Genomic DNA, 16,579 nt, shown 5'->3' on the forward strand with positions numbered 1-16,579 from the left:
GAATTTGGGGGATTTCAGGAAGATACATATAATTGTGCCTGTTTTACATATTCTACAGTACCACCCTGGGGGTACAGAGCAGTACCTGTAATCAAACACAATATTTCCACAGTGGAACATCTGATATAGGTGCCAAGTGGGATAAATAAAGACTATAAATAGCTTCACTTCAGTTTAGGGCAGATTTTGCTGCCAAATAGTTTTGGCAGCAAACATACCAAACAAACAAGCAAAAACAGAGCTTTCTGAGTTTGAGATTTGTCGAGAAGAGACTGGAGATCAGTATTTATGCTGCTTAAGAGGGAAGCAGGCAAGCAAAACTATCCTTGTGAAAGGAAAAGAGCCTGCGGCGATAGAGCCTGCCCCCTCCCACCACCGGCCTCCCCCGCTGAGATCCTGGCGCTGGAGCCCAGCCTCCTCCCACACTCTCTGGGACTCTGTAGAGTTATGGGCCACCCTACTGCGTACTTAAGGCCAGAGCTTGAGCCATCGTGAGTCTGTTTCCTGATCGCTTTAAACTGGGAAGGAAGTGATTCCACAGGCTCCTTTGACCTCTGACGTTTTATTATCCTATGAAATACATTAGCCAAAGCTGGCTGCACTGTTCAGAGGAGGCACCACCAGACCAATGAGCACCCCCAAGAAAGCATCTGTCCCTCTCAGCACCCATGAGTGTCTTCGGACAAGCTCCTCCCAGTCCCCGATGGTCCTTTCCTCCTCACCAGCCTGGAAAACTTGTACTTAAGGGTTAAGAACGGCTTCAGATGCCCTCCTCTGGGATCTCTCTTTATTCATGCTTCCACGTGGGCGTTGAAATCAATTTGTCTGGGGCATTTCTCTGCTTCCGGTAAACTATGATTGCACGGCCAGCGTCCACGTTGCCACGCGCTGTCCCAGAGGTGTAACGCAGCGCCGGCACACAGCAGGCACTCAGCAAGCAGTTGTGGAGGGGATGAGTGGGTGCTAGGTGAGTGTGGCTTCCCGCCAGATGGGCTATCATGGTGGAAGCAGGGCCCGCGCGCCATCTGGACGAGACCCGGAGGCATCTGCGGGAGAGGAAGTGAATAGTGCAGGAGAAAGGAAGACTTTGCATGAGACACGCATTACAAGTCCAGGCGGGCAGCTCCGGGACCACATAGTAAAGAGAGAGGAAGGAGCTGGGAAGGTGAACCCAAATCCCACAGGCCAAGGTGGAGGGTCCTATAGACGCAGAACTGTGGACTTTGGTATAAGCCAGGGCACGGCCCATCGCAGACCCCTTTAAGAGCAGAAAAAGGCGATTCTGGGGGAAGCGGTGCTCAGAAAAACCAGGAGGAAAAGCAAAGGCCTCAGGGCCAGCCACCACACACCCCACCCCCACCCCACCCCCACCCCACCCCACCCCACCCCCGCCGCAGCCCGACTGCGTAGCCAAAGCCCGCGGCGCCGGTGGGTGAGACGCTGCGCGCCGCCGCCGCGAGGTGGCACCAAAAACCCGCCAATGGCCCAGAGCGCACGTTGCCTTGCCACCTCGGACCTGGTTCTGCTTTTGGCCTGGGCGCGCACATCCGGAGCAGAAGCATGGGTCGAAGCTGAGCGCCACGGCCAGGATCTCAGGGTCCCGGAGGCGGAGGACGAGTCTTCCTCGGGTGTCCAGCTCAGAAAACTCCTAAACTGGTGTCTGGAAGCTTCTCGAGGGACTCATGGAATTTAGATGCCCTGCCCCGCGCCTCTCCTCTGCACTCACCCCGACCCCACCCCACCCCCAGGGGAACGGATCCCTTCTTCCTCCCGGATCTCTCCGAAGGCGGGCTCACGTCCTGAGCTCTTCTGCGGAACAGAGCCGTGGTCCGCCTTCATCTTTTCGCGTTCCCACTCAGCCCAGGTTAGGACCTGAGAGCGAGTCTGGAAGCTGAGGCTTCCCCGTCCTACACTCTGAGACCTGTCACACCCACGCACACGCAGTAGACACGTGCCGGCGAGCAGTCACACAAAGGCCACGCACCTGACGCCCACTCGCGCAGGCTCGCCCGGGTCACGCGTACGCGCCGGGCTCGAGGGGGGCAGACGGAGCGGCCGCGAGGATCGCAGCACTCGGTGCCAAGAGACTTGAGTTTGACTTGAACTTTTCTCTGGCTCGCTAAAACCCCGTTCCTCCAATAACGATCTGTGACGACATCGCCAAGCTGCCTTGAGGCCGACGCCTTCTCCGCGTCGAAGCGCTTGCTGCAGCCTGGAAAGCTTTCTTTAGTGTCCCAATGGCTCAAACGGCAAATTCCCGCTCTGGGCCGTCTGGATCCCCTGAGCCCGAGACCCGGACAGCACGCGAAACGGTTTGCAGAAGGCTGGGCGCATAGAAGTTGCGCAGAGCCTGTCGCGCTAAGACGAAGAATCTCCAGGCGCATGAGTCCTGGGTCCCCTTCTCCATCCCTGACTCTCTGGGATCCTGCTTGCAGGCCACACTCCCATTCACCTAGTGTGCTGGTCTCCTCGCGTCACACTTGCAACTACTCCCCGTGGGATCGCCAGGCCTCGGCCCTAGGGCTCAAGCTTTCGCCGTCCTCCCTCACCCTAGCACCCCCTAGGAGTGACTGTTGCTGCGAGGTGGGACTGAAGTGGACGGTGGTGGGCATGGGAGGAGACCTGGCCACTAACATCCTCGGTAGGGTGAGGGTTTCCGGAAAAGGTGCACGGGTCTGATTGGCTCGGGATCCACCGATAGACCCCTCTAAGGAGCACGTATGAGACTTTTGAGAGGCTGAAGGTCATGATGCTTCTGGAGGAACTGGGGTTAGAAGGTGAAATCTGGGACCACGTCACAGATCCATGAAAAGAGGACCAACACTGAAATCACATCATCAGGGAGCCCACAGGTCTCCCACTGGCCCTCACTACTCCTTGGGAATGTCTTTAACCAGCCCTGCAGCCTTATCTCGGGTCCCCTTCACTTCCTGCCTGTCTATGGGAATAGCCTCCTAACCTGCCTTCCAGCCTACAGCCTCACTCCCTCAAAGTCTTGAAGCAGAGCTCTGCATAGGATCATCAAAGCTCTCCATAAAGCCCTATTTGGCTCCCCAGCGCCCATGGGATCAAGCCCACACAACTTACTTGATCTTGTAGCTGGACCCGGACTCCCCCTTCTCTCAGACTTCCTTGTGCACCTGAGCACCAGCCACACGACACTGCTCTGTGCTAGAATGCAACCTCCTCCATGCTTTTGCTCCTGCAGTTCCTGCCTGGAATCTCCTCCATGGAATCCAATTCCTCTTTCTGGCCAAAGCCATCTCTTCTGCTCCTTTCCTGTTCCTGCCCCCAAAGTTGTAATTAATCTCCAAGTTGCCTCCCCAAAATACTCCGTATGCAACTCCTGGGGTCTGTTTGTTGGTTTTTCAGTGGTACCTCGAACTGCCCACTGGATTGTAACTTGAGGGCAAGGCTTAACTGTGCTTGGCCCTCCCTCTCCACTCAGGTCTTACTTTTGGACTAAGTTGGATGCAGTGGTACCCACAAGCATACATTGCTCTCAACAATGTCCCTCCCCCTCTGGCACATCTACAGGTAGAAGTGTCACAAGGACATGAGGTAAATATTTCTCTTGCATCTCATGGGAATGTGGACAGTCTCACTGCACACTCATCAAGGTTCACATGTACACATACACTTCACACCCAAACACACACCATGGAGTCCTACGCCACTGGGCAGCGCTGGTGGTTCTAGCAGAGCCCAGTCCGATCTGGGAAAGGAGCCCGCTGAAGTCCCGCTCATCCACTGGGCTTCATAGGAAGCCATCACGTAGCCTTTTGCCCGGCGCTTCTCTCCCAACCGGGGCCTGTAGGAGGAGCTTTTTGGTTGGGGCTACCTCCTTGCAGGGTCCAAGTTCAGGAGCGTGAGAGAAGGTGCCCTCAGACCCGCAGAGCCTGGGGCCGCTGCTCCCCGCCCTCCCCCACTCCTTTCTCTCCCATTTTTCCTAATCTTTCGCGCCCAAATAAGGCTCTTAGGAAAGTATTTCCTCAACTACCGGAGCGCACGGGCGAGGAAGACCAGAGGGGGGCACCGGATGCACAGGGTGGCGGGCTGAAGGTACAGGCTGGCTGTGTGACAGTGGCCAAGTCGCGGCCCTCTCCGAGCTTCCGTTTCTCCTTCCCGTGTAATCAGAGCCGCTTCCACCTCAGAGGAAGGCCGTGGTGGCCGGGGCCTGGCTTCTGAACGCCCGCAGGTGTACCTCGGTCCGTCCTTTCCCCCTAGTCCAGCCTGGCCCTGCCGCGCCAGGGCGTCCGGGACCAGGCGAGGGCAGGCAGGAGGCGGCGGCGCGGGTCCGGGGCTGCGGAGCCAGGGGCGCGCGCGCCCGTAATTAGCAGCGCGTTCGGTCATCAAGGGGCCCTGCTAAGAATTTCTGTTTAACAAAGGTCTCAAATTAGTTATGACGGTAAATAGTCATCTCAAAATCCCACCAACTAAAGCTACTGCCGGCCTGGAAGGGCTCCAGGCCGCGTCCAGGCACACCCGGGCCAGCGCCCGGGGCTGCCCGGCACCGCGGGGACCCCAGGGAGGCGGGGGCGGGGCGGGGAGAGGCGGCGGGACAGGAGGAGCGGGGCGTCTGGCCCCGAGAGGCCGGGGCTTGGGTCACAGCGCCTCCCAGCGTCCTGAAAGAAGAAAGCCGGAGTCCGAGCCAGAGGAGCTGGGACAAAGGCCCAGCGCCAGAGAGCGCCGCGGAGGCCTGGAGGCGGAGCGGGCCCGAGGGCAGCGGAGCGCACGCCCGCCGAGCCGAGGCGGCGTCCTCCCAGACCCCAGTGGGCTGCCTGCCCCCGACACCGCCGGGCTCCGCTCACCGCTGGGCCTTGCCTCGGGCCCTCAGCCCTTCTGTTTAGGTTCCTGGGCCGCACACACTCCCCTTCCTTCACCTCCAGGGGTCCAAGAACTCATCCCCGGCCCCGAGCCCACCTTTTCCAAGGGGAGGAGAACACCTGAGCTTTGGGGGTCTGTAGAGCGACTCCGGCCCCGCGGAGAGGCTCCCTCCCGAGCCCGGCAGTGAGCGCCTGAGGCCATACATACAAGTGTACGTGACTTGCCGTGCGCCTTCCTTTCTTGCCGCCACATTCTATAAAGTCCTCAGTGTCTGAAGGGTTAGACTCCGGCAGGTTAAGGCCCTTCCCTTTTCCGGGGGAAAAAAAAAAAAAGTGTGTGTATAAATCCGTGAGAGTCATGGGCTTCCCTGTAAAAGGTGGAGAGAGATTGCTGGGAGTAGAGACTGCTTCTGTGCTGTGCAAGGGGGTGGGCGGCAGCGCGTGTGCCTGTGTGCGTGCAGGGAGCGGCTGCGTGTGTGGTGGGAGTGAAGTCATGTGGGGGGCTCTGAGAGTGTGCAGCGTGAGGGGGCACGCTGCTGAGGACGCAGAGGAGTCAGGAGGGTGCTGACTGGGTGGCCCTCTCCTGAGCAGAGGAAGCTGCCGGAACTCCCCAGACCACAGGGGAGTGGTCAGTCTGGGGCCCCAGGCCACCTTGCACCCTGGCAGCACTCAGTTCACCTCCCAGGCCCAACCGGCCACAAGTCCGTGGGCTCCCCTAGGTGCTTTGTTGGAGATGGAATTGTTCCTGGGCTTACAGGCCCCGTCTCTGCCACCGGGCTTGGCCCTCCCCCTGCCTGAGCCCGAGAAGTAGCTGCTCCCCGTTTCCCCCTGGTCCTTCTCTTCCTGCCCCTCCCGACTTTTTGTCTCAACTCCCCCCTCCTTTCTCTCTCTTTCTCCTCCTTTTGCTTGTCTCCCCTCTCTATAATTTCTCTCCCACTTCTTTATTCTCCCTTCCTTTCCTGTTCTGGATTATAGGATGGAGACCCCTGTCCACCTGACCACTCCCAAGATTATGCATGTTTCTCTGACGGTGTTTATGTAGCTCTCTGCCTATCTTCTTTGGGGTCCTAGCCTGGTGTGTGTGTGTGTGTTTGCACGTGTGTGTGCTGGGAGTGCGTGAGGTTGGGCAAATTGGTGGCATTTGAGTGCCTGGAGTCAGGCTGTGTGGTTTGGGGGTTGAAGTGTCTCTGGGTGGCATTTCTGTTATGTCTTTGGGTTGGTGCATAGTATGTTGTGTGTCTAAGGGTTTCCTCTGTGTATCCTCCATGTGTTTGTTTTGGTGGATGTGTAGTGGCTGTGTTCTCTGATTGTATTTATTGCTCATCTGCTCCTTTTCTCGTATGTGAACTTTTGGTGAGCCCCAGCCCACTGTGTATCACAGGCTATGCTCTAAACATTCTTGGTGCTAAGGCTGTTTTACGCTGATGTGTTTCTTTTGCGGTGTGAATAGCTCTGGATAGCTCAATAGGACGATGTGATTGTGAGATTGGCCATGTTTGTGTGTGCATCTGTGCAGTTTGGAGTGTGCGTACCCTGGAGAGCGTGCCTGCAGGGGAGAAGGAGAATGAAGGTTCTTGTGTTTGTGTCTGATGAGGACCGATGTGTAATCTGTAAAGAGGAAATCAGAAAGGCAGGCCCTATGTTGTGTTGGGAAGGAGGTCTATGGATGTTGAGAAACTGCTCTGGGGGCAGGCGGATGTATAAGGGAAAGGGCTCTACTGGGTTTGTGATGACATGGCTTGGGGCTGAGATGTGTGCATAACATGGTAATATTTGTGTAGATAATTGTGTGTGTATGCGTGTGTGCGTGTGTGTGTGTGTGTGTGTGTGTGTGTGTGTGGCGTAGCCTCTGTCAGCCTGGCTGTGCCTGCTTGCTCCTGCGGAGCCCCGCCTGACACAGCCGAGCTCAATCAGCCGCTGCATGAATACACTCGAATGGAAAGTTGTGCTCAGCTGACCGGAGAAATCGGACCCTGGCTAGCATTGCTCCCCTCCTCCCTAGCTCTCTCCTGCCCTCCCTCGGGCCAGACACCCGCCCCGGCCAGCCAGCGCACTGGGGCAGGAGGCTCAACTCAGCTGGGGCCGGAAGGGGCCTGGGCCGTGGGAAGTTGAGGGGCCTGAGCCCAAGAACTTGGGGGCGAGCATCCCCGGTGGGCTGGACATCTCAGCCCCAACTCTTAGGGGTGGAGGGCGTAGGGAAGGGCCCAGGAAAGTCCCCAAGGCGGCAGCCGGTGCCTCAGGTGACAGCCACACAAAGACCCAGGCAGGGAAGGAGGCAGAGAAAGACAGGGAGAGGGAGAAGATACAGAGACATGCCCTGCTTGGAGAGGCCAAGCACGCCCAATGTGCCACGGGTCTGGGACTAGGCTGTGAGCTCCAGCAACCTGAGCGAAGAGCTGGGTCCAGAATATTCCAGGCTGGCCCATTCTCCTTTCAGAAGAAGCTGAGGGAGCCACTCTACTACCACAGCCCACACTAGGGTTCGAGTTCCACTCCCATTGGTTCGTCTAGGCCTGGGCCTGGCCCTCCCAGCCATCGCTGGAGCCCTCCGTGCATCCAAAGTCCAGCCATCCCTGGCTGGTCCACGGCCTCCAACACCGAGCCCAGACTGGCCAGGCTGCTGTGCCTCCAACCCCACTACTGATCAGCATCCCCACCCCGCGCCGTAGCAGCTTCCAGGTCATTTCATTTTAATCAGCTGTATGTCTCGCCGGGGATAATCAACTGCACTGGCGCTGGGCAGTCGATTCTGCAGGACTCGAAGAGGGCCAGAAGAGGGGCCTGGTGGGCAGAGCTGGGGGCGGGGCTGAGGAGGGAGAGGTGAGCAGGCCGGAAAAGGGGTAGAATGACCTATATTCCCTCGGGCAGGCGGCTTCTAGGGGTCAATGCCTTTGATACAGATTTTCCCGGGTTTCGCATCCCATTCTGCCGGTCAGGTTTCTGGTGCAAATCCCAGATCACTATTGTTTTTCTTTGAGGGAGGCAGGAACGAAGAAAATATTCCCAGATTGGCTGTTATTCTTCAAGCCCCTTACACCCTAGAGTAGGCAACCCAGATACAGGTACCCAGAGGCCTATGCACACAGGGAAGGTTCCGAGCCAGAGTGCGCTGGCTGGGGCACCAGAAGGAAGTGCGCGGCGCACAAGCAGGGATGCGCCCAGGGCGGCGTGTGCCGTGGCTCTGGCACACCTGGAGAGAAGCTGGCCCACGGGCTGGCCCGGACAGAGGGGGTGGATGAACGTTGAGGCCTGCTTATCCAGCCTGCTGAGGCCCACGCGAGAGCACTCATGGGCACACCCGCTCCCCTTGCCAAGGCAGAATCCGCAACACTCCCAGGCCATGGGGGCTACGTTTAGCGGCTGCGATGGCTTTTCCCCAGCAGGGCTTCAGCCAGGGCTTGCCCTCGAGCTCTACCCTGGCGGCCCCTGGGACATTGACTGCCTTGGCCATGGCTTTGAGGGACCCAGAAAGAGAATGGGCAGGCAGCCGATTAAAGGAGAGATCTAGCCAGAAAGGGGCCTCTTTCCCCTCGCTCTGATGTTTAAAGGGGCAGGGGCCAAATCCAATGTAACATCCGCAGTGTGTCAGGGTAACGGGTGGACTGGGGAAGCCAAAGAGCCCAACTCCCCTCTGCCCTCTGGGTCAAAGAAGACCCACTGTGACTCTCCATTCCTTAAAAGCAGAGGAAGGAGGGTTAGGGGTGGGCAGCCGCCTGGCAGTCATATCTATGGACTGACTAGAACAAGGGAACCCACACATGTCCACACCAGATTCAAGACTCACAAGACACATGTCCACTGCGCGGAAACTCCTGCACACGCAGCATCCTGTAGGTGTACTTAAGCCACTCCTTGCAGAACTAGGGACATATAAACTGCCCAGGCCTCCCACAGATACCCACCCTATAGGCGATAGACATGAAAACACACACTGGGCACACACTGATTCAACGTACACACTTTTATATCAAACATCACAACACATACACCCCCTTTATATGTAGACCTTGATTGCATGGTGGAAGCCAACTTTCAGAATTGCACACATCCACACCACTCACAACCAGCACTCACACCTCTCCTGCAGGGAATCCGTAGGTAAGGTCAGAAAGTGCAGAGTGGGATACTGGTATTTGTACAGACCTAGTAGAAACGTAGGAGATGAGAGTGGCAGACAAGAGATAGCAAGACAGCAGGCTGGTGACACCCAACGGGGCTAGGCCCCCAAGGCTGAAGTGGAAAAGGAGGAATGGGCACTGGTTGCCCCAAACGCTTTCTCTGCTGGGTATGTTGAGAGAAGGAAGCATTTTAATAACACTGGTTTGTCCCCTGTCCCCAGACAAAAAGGCATCTGCTCCCTAGTGTCACCAGTCGAGGCCCTTCCAGGGGTCACCCTCTAGCAGCACCATGCCTTTCTTTCCACCCATCAATTCTGGGCGGTCTGTTGGGTAGGGTCCTTCCAGACACTCCACACTGTCTGAGGCAGCCACGCCTTGGGTTTCCAGGCCCAAGGTCTGGGTCAAGTATGTGACAGGCCATTTGAAAATGAGGGTAGGGGACGAGCCCCTCACCCCAGACATCATTCTGTGCACCAGAACAGAGGCCCAGGCTGAGTAGAACCCAGGCAGCCCTTTCCCCAAATTCCTACTACCTGGGTCACTATTGCCTGAAATGTGGCTCCATGAGGAACGTTTCCCCAGGCAGTGAACACACGCAGAGATTTACACACTGCGTGCCAAGCCAGAGAACTTGGAAGCTCTCGAGGTGGTCTGGACGCCCTGATTCTAAGTAAGTACACACGCGGGAACCTTCTCCACACAAGCACACGCCCTGGGCGCACAAGGCCCCACTTGCGCCCAGGGCACCTCCCGGCCTGGCCGCCTTTCTGCCCAGCCCGGCCTACGTAAACCCAATGGTGCTGCAGGGCTGGGGACAAAAGGAAATCGGAAATCAAAATTAGTTTGGAAACGGGCGCGAAATTCCAGGCACGTTTCTCCTTAATCCTACTCGCTTTGGAAACTGGACTTTCAAGTGAAAGCAAGTTTTCTGAAATTACCTCTTCGGCTCCTCGGGCACAGGCCGGCCTGGCCCAGAGCGGCGGAGGCGCCGCCAGCCACCCCAACACAGGGACCTGTGGGTCCTCACCCCACCCCCCGCGCGGGGCGGGGAGGCCAGGGGCCAGCGGGAACCTGGTTGGCAAAAGGCAGTGATTTGGGAGGGGGGGGTCATTTTAAAGTATAACCCAACTCTGAAATGCTCGAGAGACTCCAGTTGATCCCAAAAGACGAAAAGAAATTTCAAGGAGACAGCGAGCCATAAGGCAAGTCATACAGTCACACAGACGCACATGTGGGTGGTGAGGAGGGAGGTTATCCTGATTCTAGGCCCTAAACTCAAACTACCTCCTCACTCTCTCTATACCCTCCTCATCGGGCCTACAGTTGTCCCCCGACCTCCACGCCACCTCCAGAAGAAGAGAAAACCTATCACCTCCGGTGTAGATTTATGCTTGTGTTTGGCGAACTTGTGTATTTCCCCTTAAAAAAAAAAAAAAAAAAGAAGGCAGTAACAACCAAAAGACGCCAACATGCTCCCAAAGACCCACCAGGGCCTCGGCAAGGCTGCAATTCCTGGGGATCTAGGCCTGGCATCTCGCGCTGAAGAAACCGACCGTAATCCCCTCTCCCTACACCCTCTCTGCCTTTTCGCTCGGGATTTGGCTTTAGTTCTTTTCCGAAGGGCCTGTTCCCGTCTTTCCACCTCCACTCCCCTTCTCCAGAAAAAAGCTCAGACACAGTCTTAAAACTCTGCTCCAGCTCCGGCGGCATAGCTGGAGTGGAAGCGAAGGCCGGGCTGCTGCACGCCGGGGCTGCCGGCACAGGGGCGGATAAAAACACCAGTCTCCGGGAGTGATAAGAAAATGGAGAATACTGTATTTGCTTTAGAAAGTTTTTACATATAGATAAACACGCAGTTAAGATAACAGTAAAAGCGCCCTACGGGGAGTGAGAGATATCTCCAAAGCAGCTAAGAAATACTTGAAATAGCTTTTGCATAAGAATACTACGGTCTCACTCTCCGCTTTCGCTAGCGACGGGGTCCCTCTTCCTAACCCAGCTCGCCACGCCACGCCTTGACTGCCAAGTCGACGCCAGGAACATCGAGTGGGAGGGGAACCCCAAAAAGGAAAGAGACAGGTGAGCGGGAAGGGAGAAGAGGGTGGGAGAGAAAGAAAGAGAAAGGGAGAGGAGAAAAAGCAATATCATATACAGGCAATTTCTACACATATATTACAAACTGGGAAAATGACCGATCATTAAGATATACATAATTCATATAAAATTTTGAAATAAAAATAAAAATCTGTTACAGTCATAACTATTCTTTTTCCACATTTATAACCAGTACCCACACAGGCAGTGACAGAGTGGAGAGAAAAAGGTGCTTAACAAGAAAATGATTGTCTGCTGAACAAAAAACAGAAGATTGCATCTTGTTTGACCAATACTTGGACTTAAAAACAGAGAAAGAAAGAGAGCGAGAGAGGAAAAAAGAGCGCAACAAAAGGCGAGAAACATTTGCTATTTCCCTCTCGAGGAGTTCTCTTTTTTTTAAACAAATTCCGAACAGAGATGGAGGGTTTGTTTTTTTTTTTTTTTCTTTTTGTCTGTTTTGCTTTTGTCGTCTTGTCGTCGTGGTGGCGGTCGGTTTTTGTATAGTCGACTCTTTTTAAATCTTTTTAAACTAGAGAGAGTATTTTCCCAGATACAAATAAATCGTCATGCAGGTGGGGTGCCGGGTCCGTGGGAACCAAAAGGAGAAGCCGTGCTTGTCCTAGAAAGTATACAATTGTCACCTCTTTTATGTTTTCTGCCCGCAGCATCAACGTTTGTGACTGTCTGTTGGCGTCGCGGTCCTTTGGGGTGGCCGTGGTGGTAGATGGTGGTTGGGAATTGTTGATGGTTTGCGTTTAATTTGTTATTTTTCTTGGTTTTTATATATTTTTGGCTGGAGTGGAAGTGTGTGTGTACTTGGGTGTGTGTATGATTGTGTATCCTGATTTCGGTTTGTTCTGGGGATGGAGGAGGAAGAGGAGGAAGAGGAGGAGGTCGAGGAGGAGGAGGGGAAGGAGGAGGGGAGGAGGGGGAGGAGGGCGGCCTTGGGTATCATACATCACATTCCGAGTCGCTGGAGGTTACCGAGAGGATGGAGGTGCCGGTGTCCGCGCGCTCCGTCAGGCTGGACACGCTGGTGGTGGGACTGGCCGCCGTTGACGGCGACTCTGCCGAGCCGTGCGTGGGGCATCCGGGCTCGGCCAGAGAGCGCATGCCGCTCGGTCCGATGGCCTGGTGCTGGAGCCTGCGGGAGACAGAGAGCGGCGCCCGCCCTGATACGGCAGCCCCAGCACCCGGCTCCGCCAAGCCGCCTCCCTGAGCCCGCGCCGCCGGGAAGCAGGGCATGCCGCCGCCGGTGCTCCGCAGCCGCCCGTGCCCCTCCACCTCCCGAGCCCCGCGCCCTTCGCCGTCGCCCCCGACTTCGCTCTCTGCGCGTATACCCCTCCTCCGGGCATCTGTCGGCTCCCTGAGCGCTGCAGCCTCCCCAGCGCGGTCTGGGCTCCCGTCTTCCCCTCCCCGGCGTTCTCTGGAGCCTCCCAAGGCTTCCCAAATCGGGGCGGGCCTCGGGGGGAGAGGTAGAACCCGAGGCCGGCCGCCAGAGGAGGGGAGGCCCGGGCTCACACTGCGAAGGACGCCGAGCCCCGAAGGGGCAGAAGTCGGGGAGAGGCTGGGTGTTTCTTCTTCCCCAGCCCCTGGGACTCTTCCGACTCAGCCGGCTGCCTCTGGAGTGGACGGGTCCCCTCACTGCCTCCTGCCTCAGCTCCCCCAAATCAAGAGCTGCGGGTTGCTCGCCCGCCGCCTCTTCCTGGTAGGACCGGCTGGCTTTGCTCTCTGGATCCTTGAGCAGAGCGCAGGATCAGGGGAAGAGAAAATAAGGAAGCTGGGAGCAAAAAAGTGGGGGAGAGGAGGGAGAGGGAAAGCGGGAGACAGAGAAGGCAGGAGGGGAGTGCAGAGCCGTCTCCAGCTGCCCCTTCCCCGGGCCAGGCAGCTGCTACGTAAACCTAGTGTCTGAGTTCTCCCCACGAGGAGGCCTTCCCCTGGCCCTGGGCGCTGCCCCCATCGGGCGAAAAGTTGGCTGCAAAGGCAAGGGTGAGAGGGCCAAAGGCTTAGGTCTGGGACACCTAAAACGGAACACACTCACTCCCTCCAGGAGCTCACACCCAGTCCCCAGCCCAGGCAGCCGTGGGCAACTGCAGCCCTATTCCTTGCAGTGCATCAGGCCCAGTGCCTATGCTGGCAGGGCTGGGACACAGGCCTTCCATCAGGGCTTTCACCCAACTTCCTCCTTTCCCCTCTTCCTCTCCACTCCTTTTCTCTTTCCCCCTCTTCTTATTTTTCTCCCTACTTCCCCCAGGCCCAGCTCTGCTGACAGGTCAAACCCAGTGCAACTTTGTGAGTTTGTGGCCAACTTGCCGGGCAGCAAGGCAGCTTCTGCTCCTATTTCCCAATTTAGTGGACTGAGGGGATACTCCTTGGCTTCGGCAGGAGGGCTAGCACCGAGACACACACACACACACACACACACACACACACACACACACACACACACACACACAGCCTCTCCACTCCCAGCCTGGCTCTCCTGCTCCTGGTCAGGCAACTTGCAAGGCTTTGGGTACAGGCCTGCTGCACGGTGGCCACCGGCCTTTCCCCTTTATGCCAGGGACCCAGGTTCAGTTTCCTCTCCCAGACGTTCGTGGATTCCTCCCTGGGTTTTTGCAATGCGTGGAAATAAGAACCAGGTGGCAAGGAGCGCTTTCCTTCCTTCCCTGTCTGTAGGCTCCAGAGAAGCCCGGAGCTGGATCCCAGGCTGAGGAGGCTGGCGCGGGTGCAGCGCAGGGCTAAGGCTCCCAGGGACACGACCCAGGGGTTATGGGCACTCAGGACCTCACACACACTCTCTCCACCCTGACGAGAGACCCTTTAGGGCAAAGCAATCAATACACCCACGCCCGCTGCTCTTCCACGCTCCTGGGCAAGCGGAAACTTTCTCCAACTGACCAGGAGGTCTCGGCTTCTCGCTTGCTTGGCAGCCGCTGGCCTCCCGCCTCCTGTCCGCTCACACTCTTTTCAACCGCTCTCCCCCTCCCCGGCCCCGGAGAGTGTAGCCAGGCCGCGGGGCGCCACTGACCTGTTCTTGGCCGCCGCGGCGCGGTCGCGCTGCCTCCGGTTCTTAAACCAGTTTCCTACTTGTGTGGGAGTGAGGCCGGTGGCCTGCGCCAGTTCGCGTTTCTTGCTGGGGTTGGGGTAGGGGTCCTGCAGGTACCACTCCCGCAGCAGGCTCCGAGTCCGCTCCTTGAAGCAATGCGTCTTCTGCTCGCCGTCCCAGATGGTGCGCGGCAGCGGGAACTTCTTGCGCACGCGGTACTTGTCCACCGGGCCGAGCGGGCGGCCGCGCAGCTTCTCGGCCTCCTGGTAGTGCGCCTCGAGCCACATGGCCTGCAGCTTGCCGTGAGACTCCTTGGTGAACTTGTGGTTCTCCAGGATGTGGTAGAGGTCGCGGAAGTTGCCCGTGTGGAAGGCGACCACGGCGCGCGCGCGCAGGATCGACTCGTGCTTGTTGATGGCCTCGCACGCCCCGGGGGCCACGGGCAGCGACCAGAGGAAGCGGCCCAGCCGCTCGATGTCGCCCGTCTCCTCCAGCGTCTCGCAGACGCTGGCCACCTGCTCCGGCGAGAAGTTGAGGGTGGGCAGCTGGAACATGGACAACTCTTCCGGGGGGGCCCTGGAGCCGCCGCCGCTGCCGCCGCCGCCTGCTCCGCCAGCACCGCCGCCTCCCGCACAGTTCCCGCCGCCGCCGCCTCCCGCGCCGCCGCCTCCCGCACCGTTCCCGGCGCCGCTACTCGCCAGAAGTAGGGAGCGGTGGTGAGAATCGGCGAAGTTTGGCAACAAGAAGTGGGAGGAATAGAGGTCTAGGGGGGAGCGGAATACCATGGACTGACCTGAGAGGAGAGGAGAAAATTCAGGGAGAGGAAGAGAGAGGGGAGGAAGAGGAGGAGAGGGGCGATGAGGACCAGGAGGAGGGAGAGGAGAGGGGGGAGGAGGAGAAGGAAAGGAGGGGGGAGCAGGAGGAGGAGGAGGGGGAGGAGGAAGGGCGTAAGGGACACCCACACCCCACACACATCCACACACACACACACCCGCGCAGCCACATAGAGAGGGAGGAAGGAGAGCGGCCCGGTGCGCGCGCGCAGAGAGAGAATCCGAGACAGAGAGGGAGAGGGAGAGAGAGCGAGCGAGAGCCAACCACCGCCGAGTCAAGATTCAGCGATTCCACAGCAATCGCCCTAATGACAACAGCCTCATAATATCTCCCCTAAATCCACAGTGAGTGCAGCATTGAAACATTTTGTTTCGCTTTTCTATTGGTCTGCGGCGTGTCGTTGTGGCGTTGCCACGGCAACCGCTGCCAATCACTGTCAGCCCTGCCAATCAATACCGAGAACGTAAGGACGGTTTTACCACTTAGCCAGAGTGGGGGGGGGGGGGGGAGGGGGAGAGCAGGGAAAGAGGGAGAAGGGGGGAAAGACAATTTTTTTTTTAATCTTTGCAACTCTTAATCTCACCACTTCCCCCCTTCTCTTCCTCTCTCTCTCTCCTTTTCTTACTGTCTCTGAGCTCCCTCTTTTTTCCTCTTCCCCAAAGAAGTTGATCCAGAAAATTTAATAGCCATGGGCATAGAGTTGTTGAATGGGATGAGCAATTAAAGGGGGGATTTTGTTGGGAGGTGAGAGGCTCCCCACGCTGCATGAACGCCGAGGGCCAGCCCCCAAGGAGAGGCCGAGAGCCAGCGGAGCCAGCAGGGTTTGCACATGGTGTGCACGTCGGGCCGCCTCTTTCTGCCTATGTGAGCACTAATAGTGGCGAGAAAGAAAGGAGAGATGAGATCATGGGGTCCACCGCGCGCCGACCCTGGTCCGGCGGGCTGCTGCGCCCCAGGATCTCGGATTTTGGGGGGCATCCGGCGCCTGGGAGCTGGAGCCCAGGACCTAGGGTGCTGGAAGCCGCTCTGGCCTCCCTGGTCCGCAGTCCTCGGCCACGTTTACCCCAACTTCCTCTGCATTGGATCTGGCTTCTCTTTAACTCTGCTCCCAGTCATGGTGCCTTGATTTCCCCTATTGGCTTATATTTTAAAATAGCAGTAGAAATAACAGTACACTTTCCATCTTAAAAAGCAACCCGCCTCTTTGTTTCCCCCCCCCCCCCATTTCAGCTGCCTCCCTAGGAGCTGTGGAGGAAGTTGGGTTGAGACGCCTGGAAGCCCTCTGCTCCCCTCCCAAGATGCCACCTATCCCACAACCCCCAAGGGGCTCTGGGTCTGCCTACCAGCCCCAGAAGGCCACTCAAACTTTGGAGGCTGCCCCAAGAAATGGATAGGCCTGAAAATGGCTTGCTTGCTCACACTGAAAAGGAAAAAAATTATAAAACTGTCTAATTCCTTTAAGGAAAGTAACATTGCAAGCCTAAAAGAAACCCCAAAAGGCCCATAGCATGGGGAGGGCCCTCCCTCCCTCTGGCCACTGCAGCCTCCAGGCCAGGCATGGGTATTTATTCTACGGTATGTTGCTTTTAAGAACATGTAATCAGCATCTTGAGCCGGGCCTCCCTTTGTGAGGCTTCTGTAACTATGGAAGTGTG

The 16,579-nt window shown here is 57.3% G+C and overlaps 1 protein-coding gene across 10 annotated transcripts in view; it reads right to left on the reverse strand.

The window, feature by feature from the left end:
• Positions 1-15,187, reverse strand: part of SIX3 (SIX homeobox 3) — a 34,297-nt gene extending 19,110 nt beyond the window's left edge. For 3 of the 10 annotated variants that reach the window (XM_082358274.1, XM_082358271.1, XM_082358270.1), the window contains exons 1-2: positions 14,073-15,007; positions 12,026-12,185 (exon numbers count right to left, since the gene is read on the reverse strand). In XM_082358274.1, coding sequence (XP_082214400.1) covers positions 12,026-12,185; positions 14,073-14,875 — 963 coding nt within the window. In that variant the 5' untranslated portion in view covers positions 14,876-15,007. The other 7 variants (XR_014235123.1, XM_082358276.1, XM_082358268.1 and 4 more) reach the window with 7 other exon arrangements.
• Positions 15,188-16,579: the final 1,392 nt, after the last annotated feature.

Source organism: Balaenoptera borealis, assembly GCF_965194805.1.
Source record: "Balaenoptera borealis genome assembly, chromosome: 15".
In the NCBI taxonomy this organism is placed as follows: Eukaryota; Metazoa; Chordata; class Mammalia; order Artiodactyla; family Balaenopteridae; genus Balaenoptera; species Balaenoptera borealis.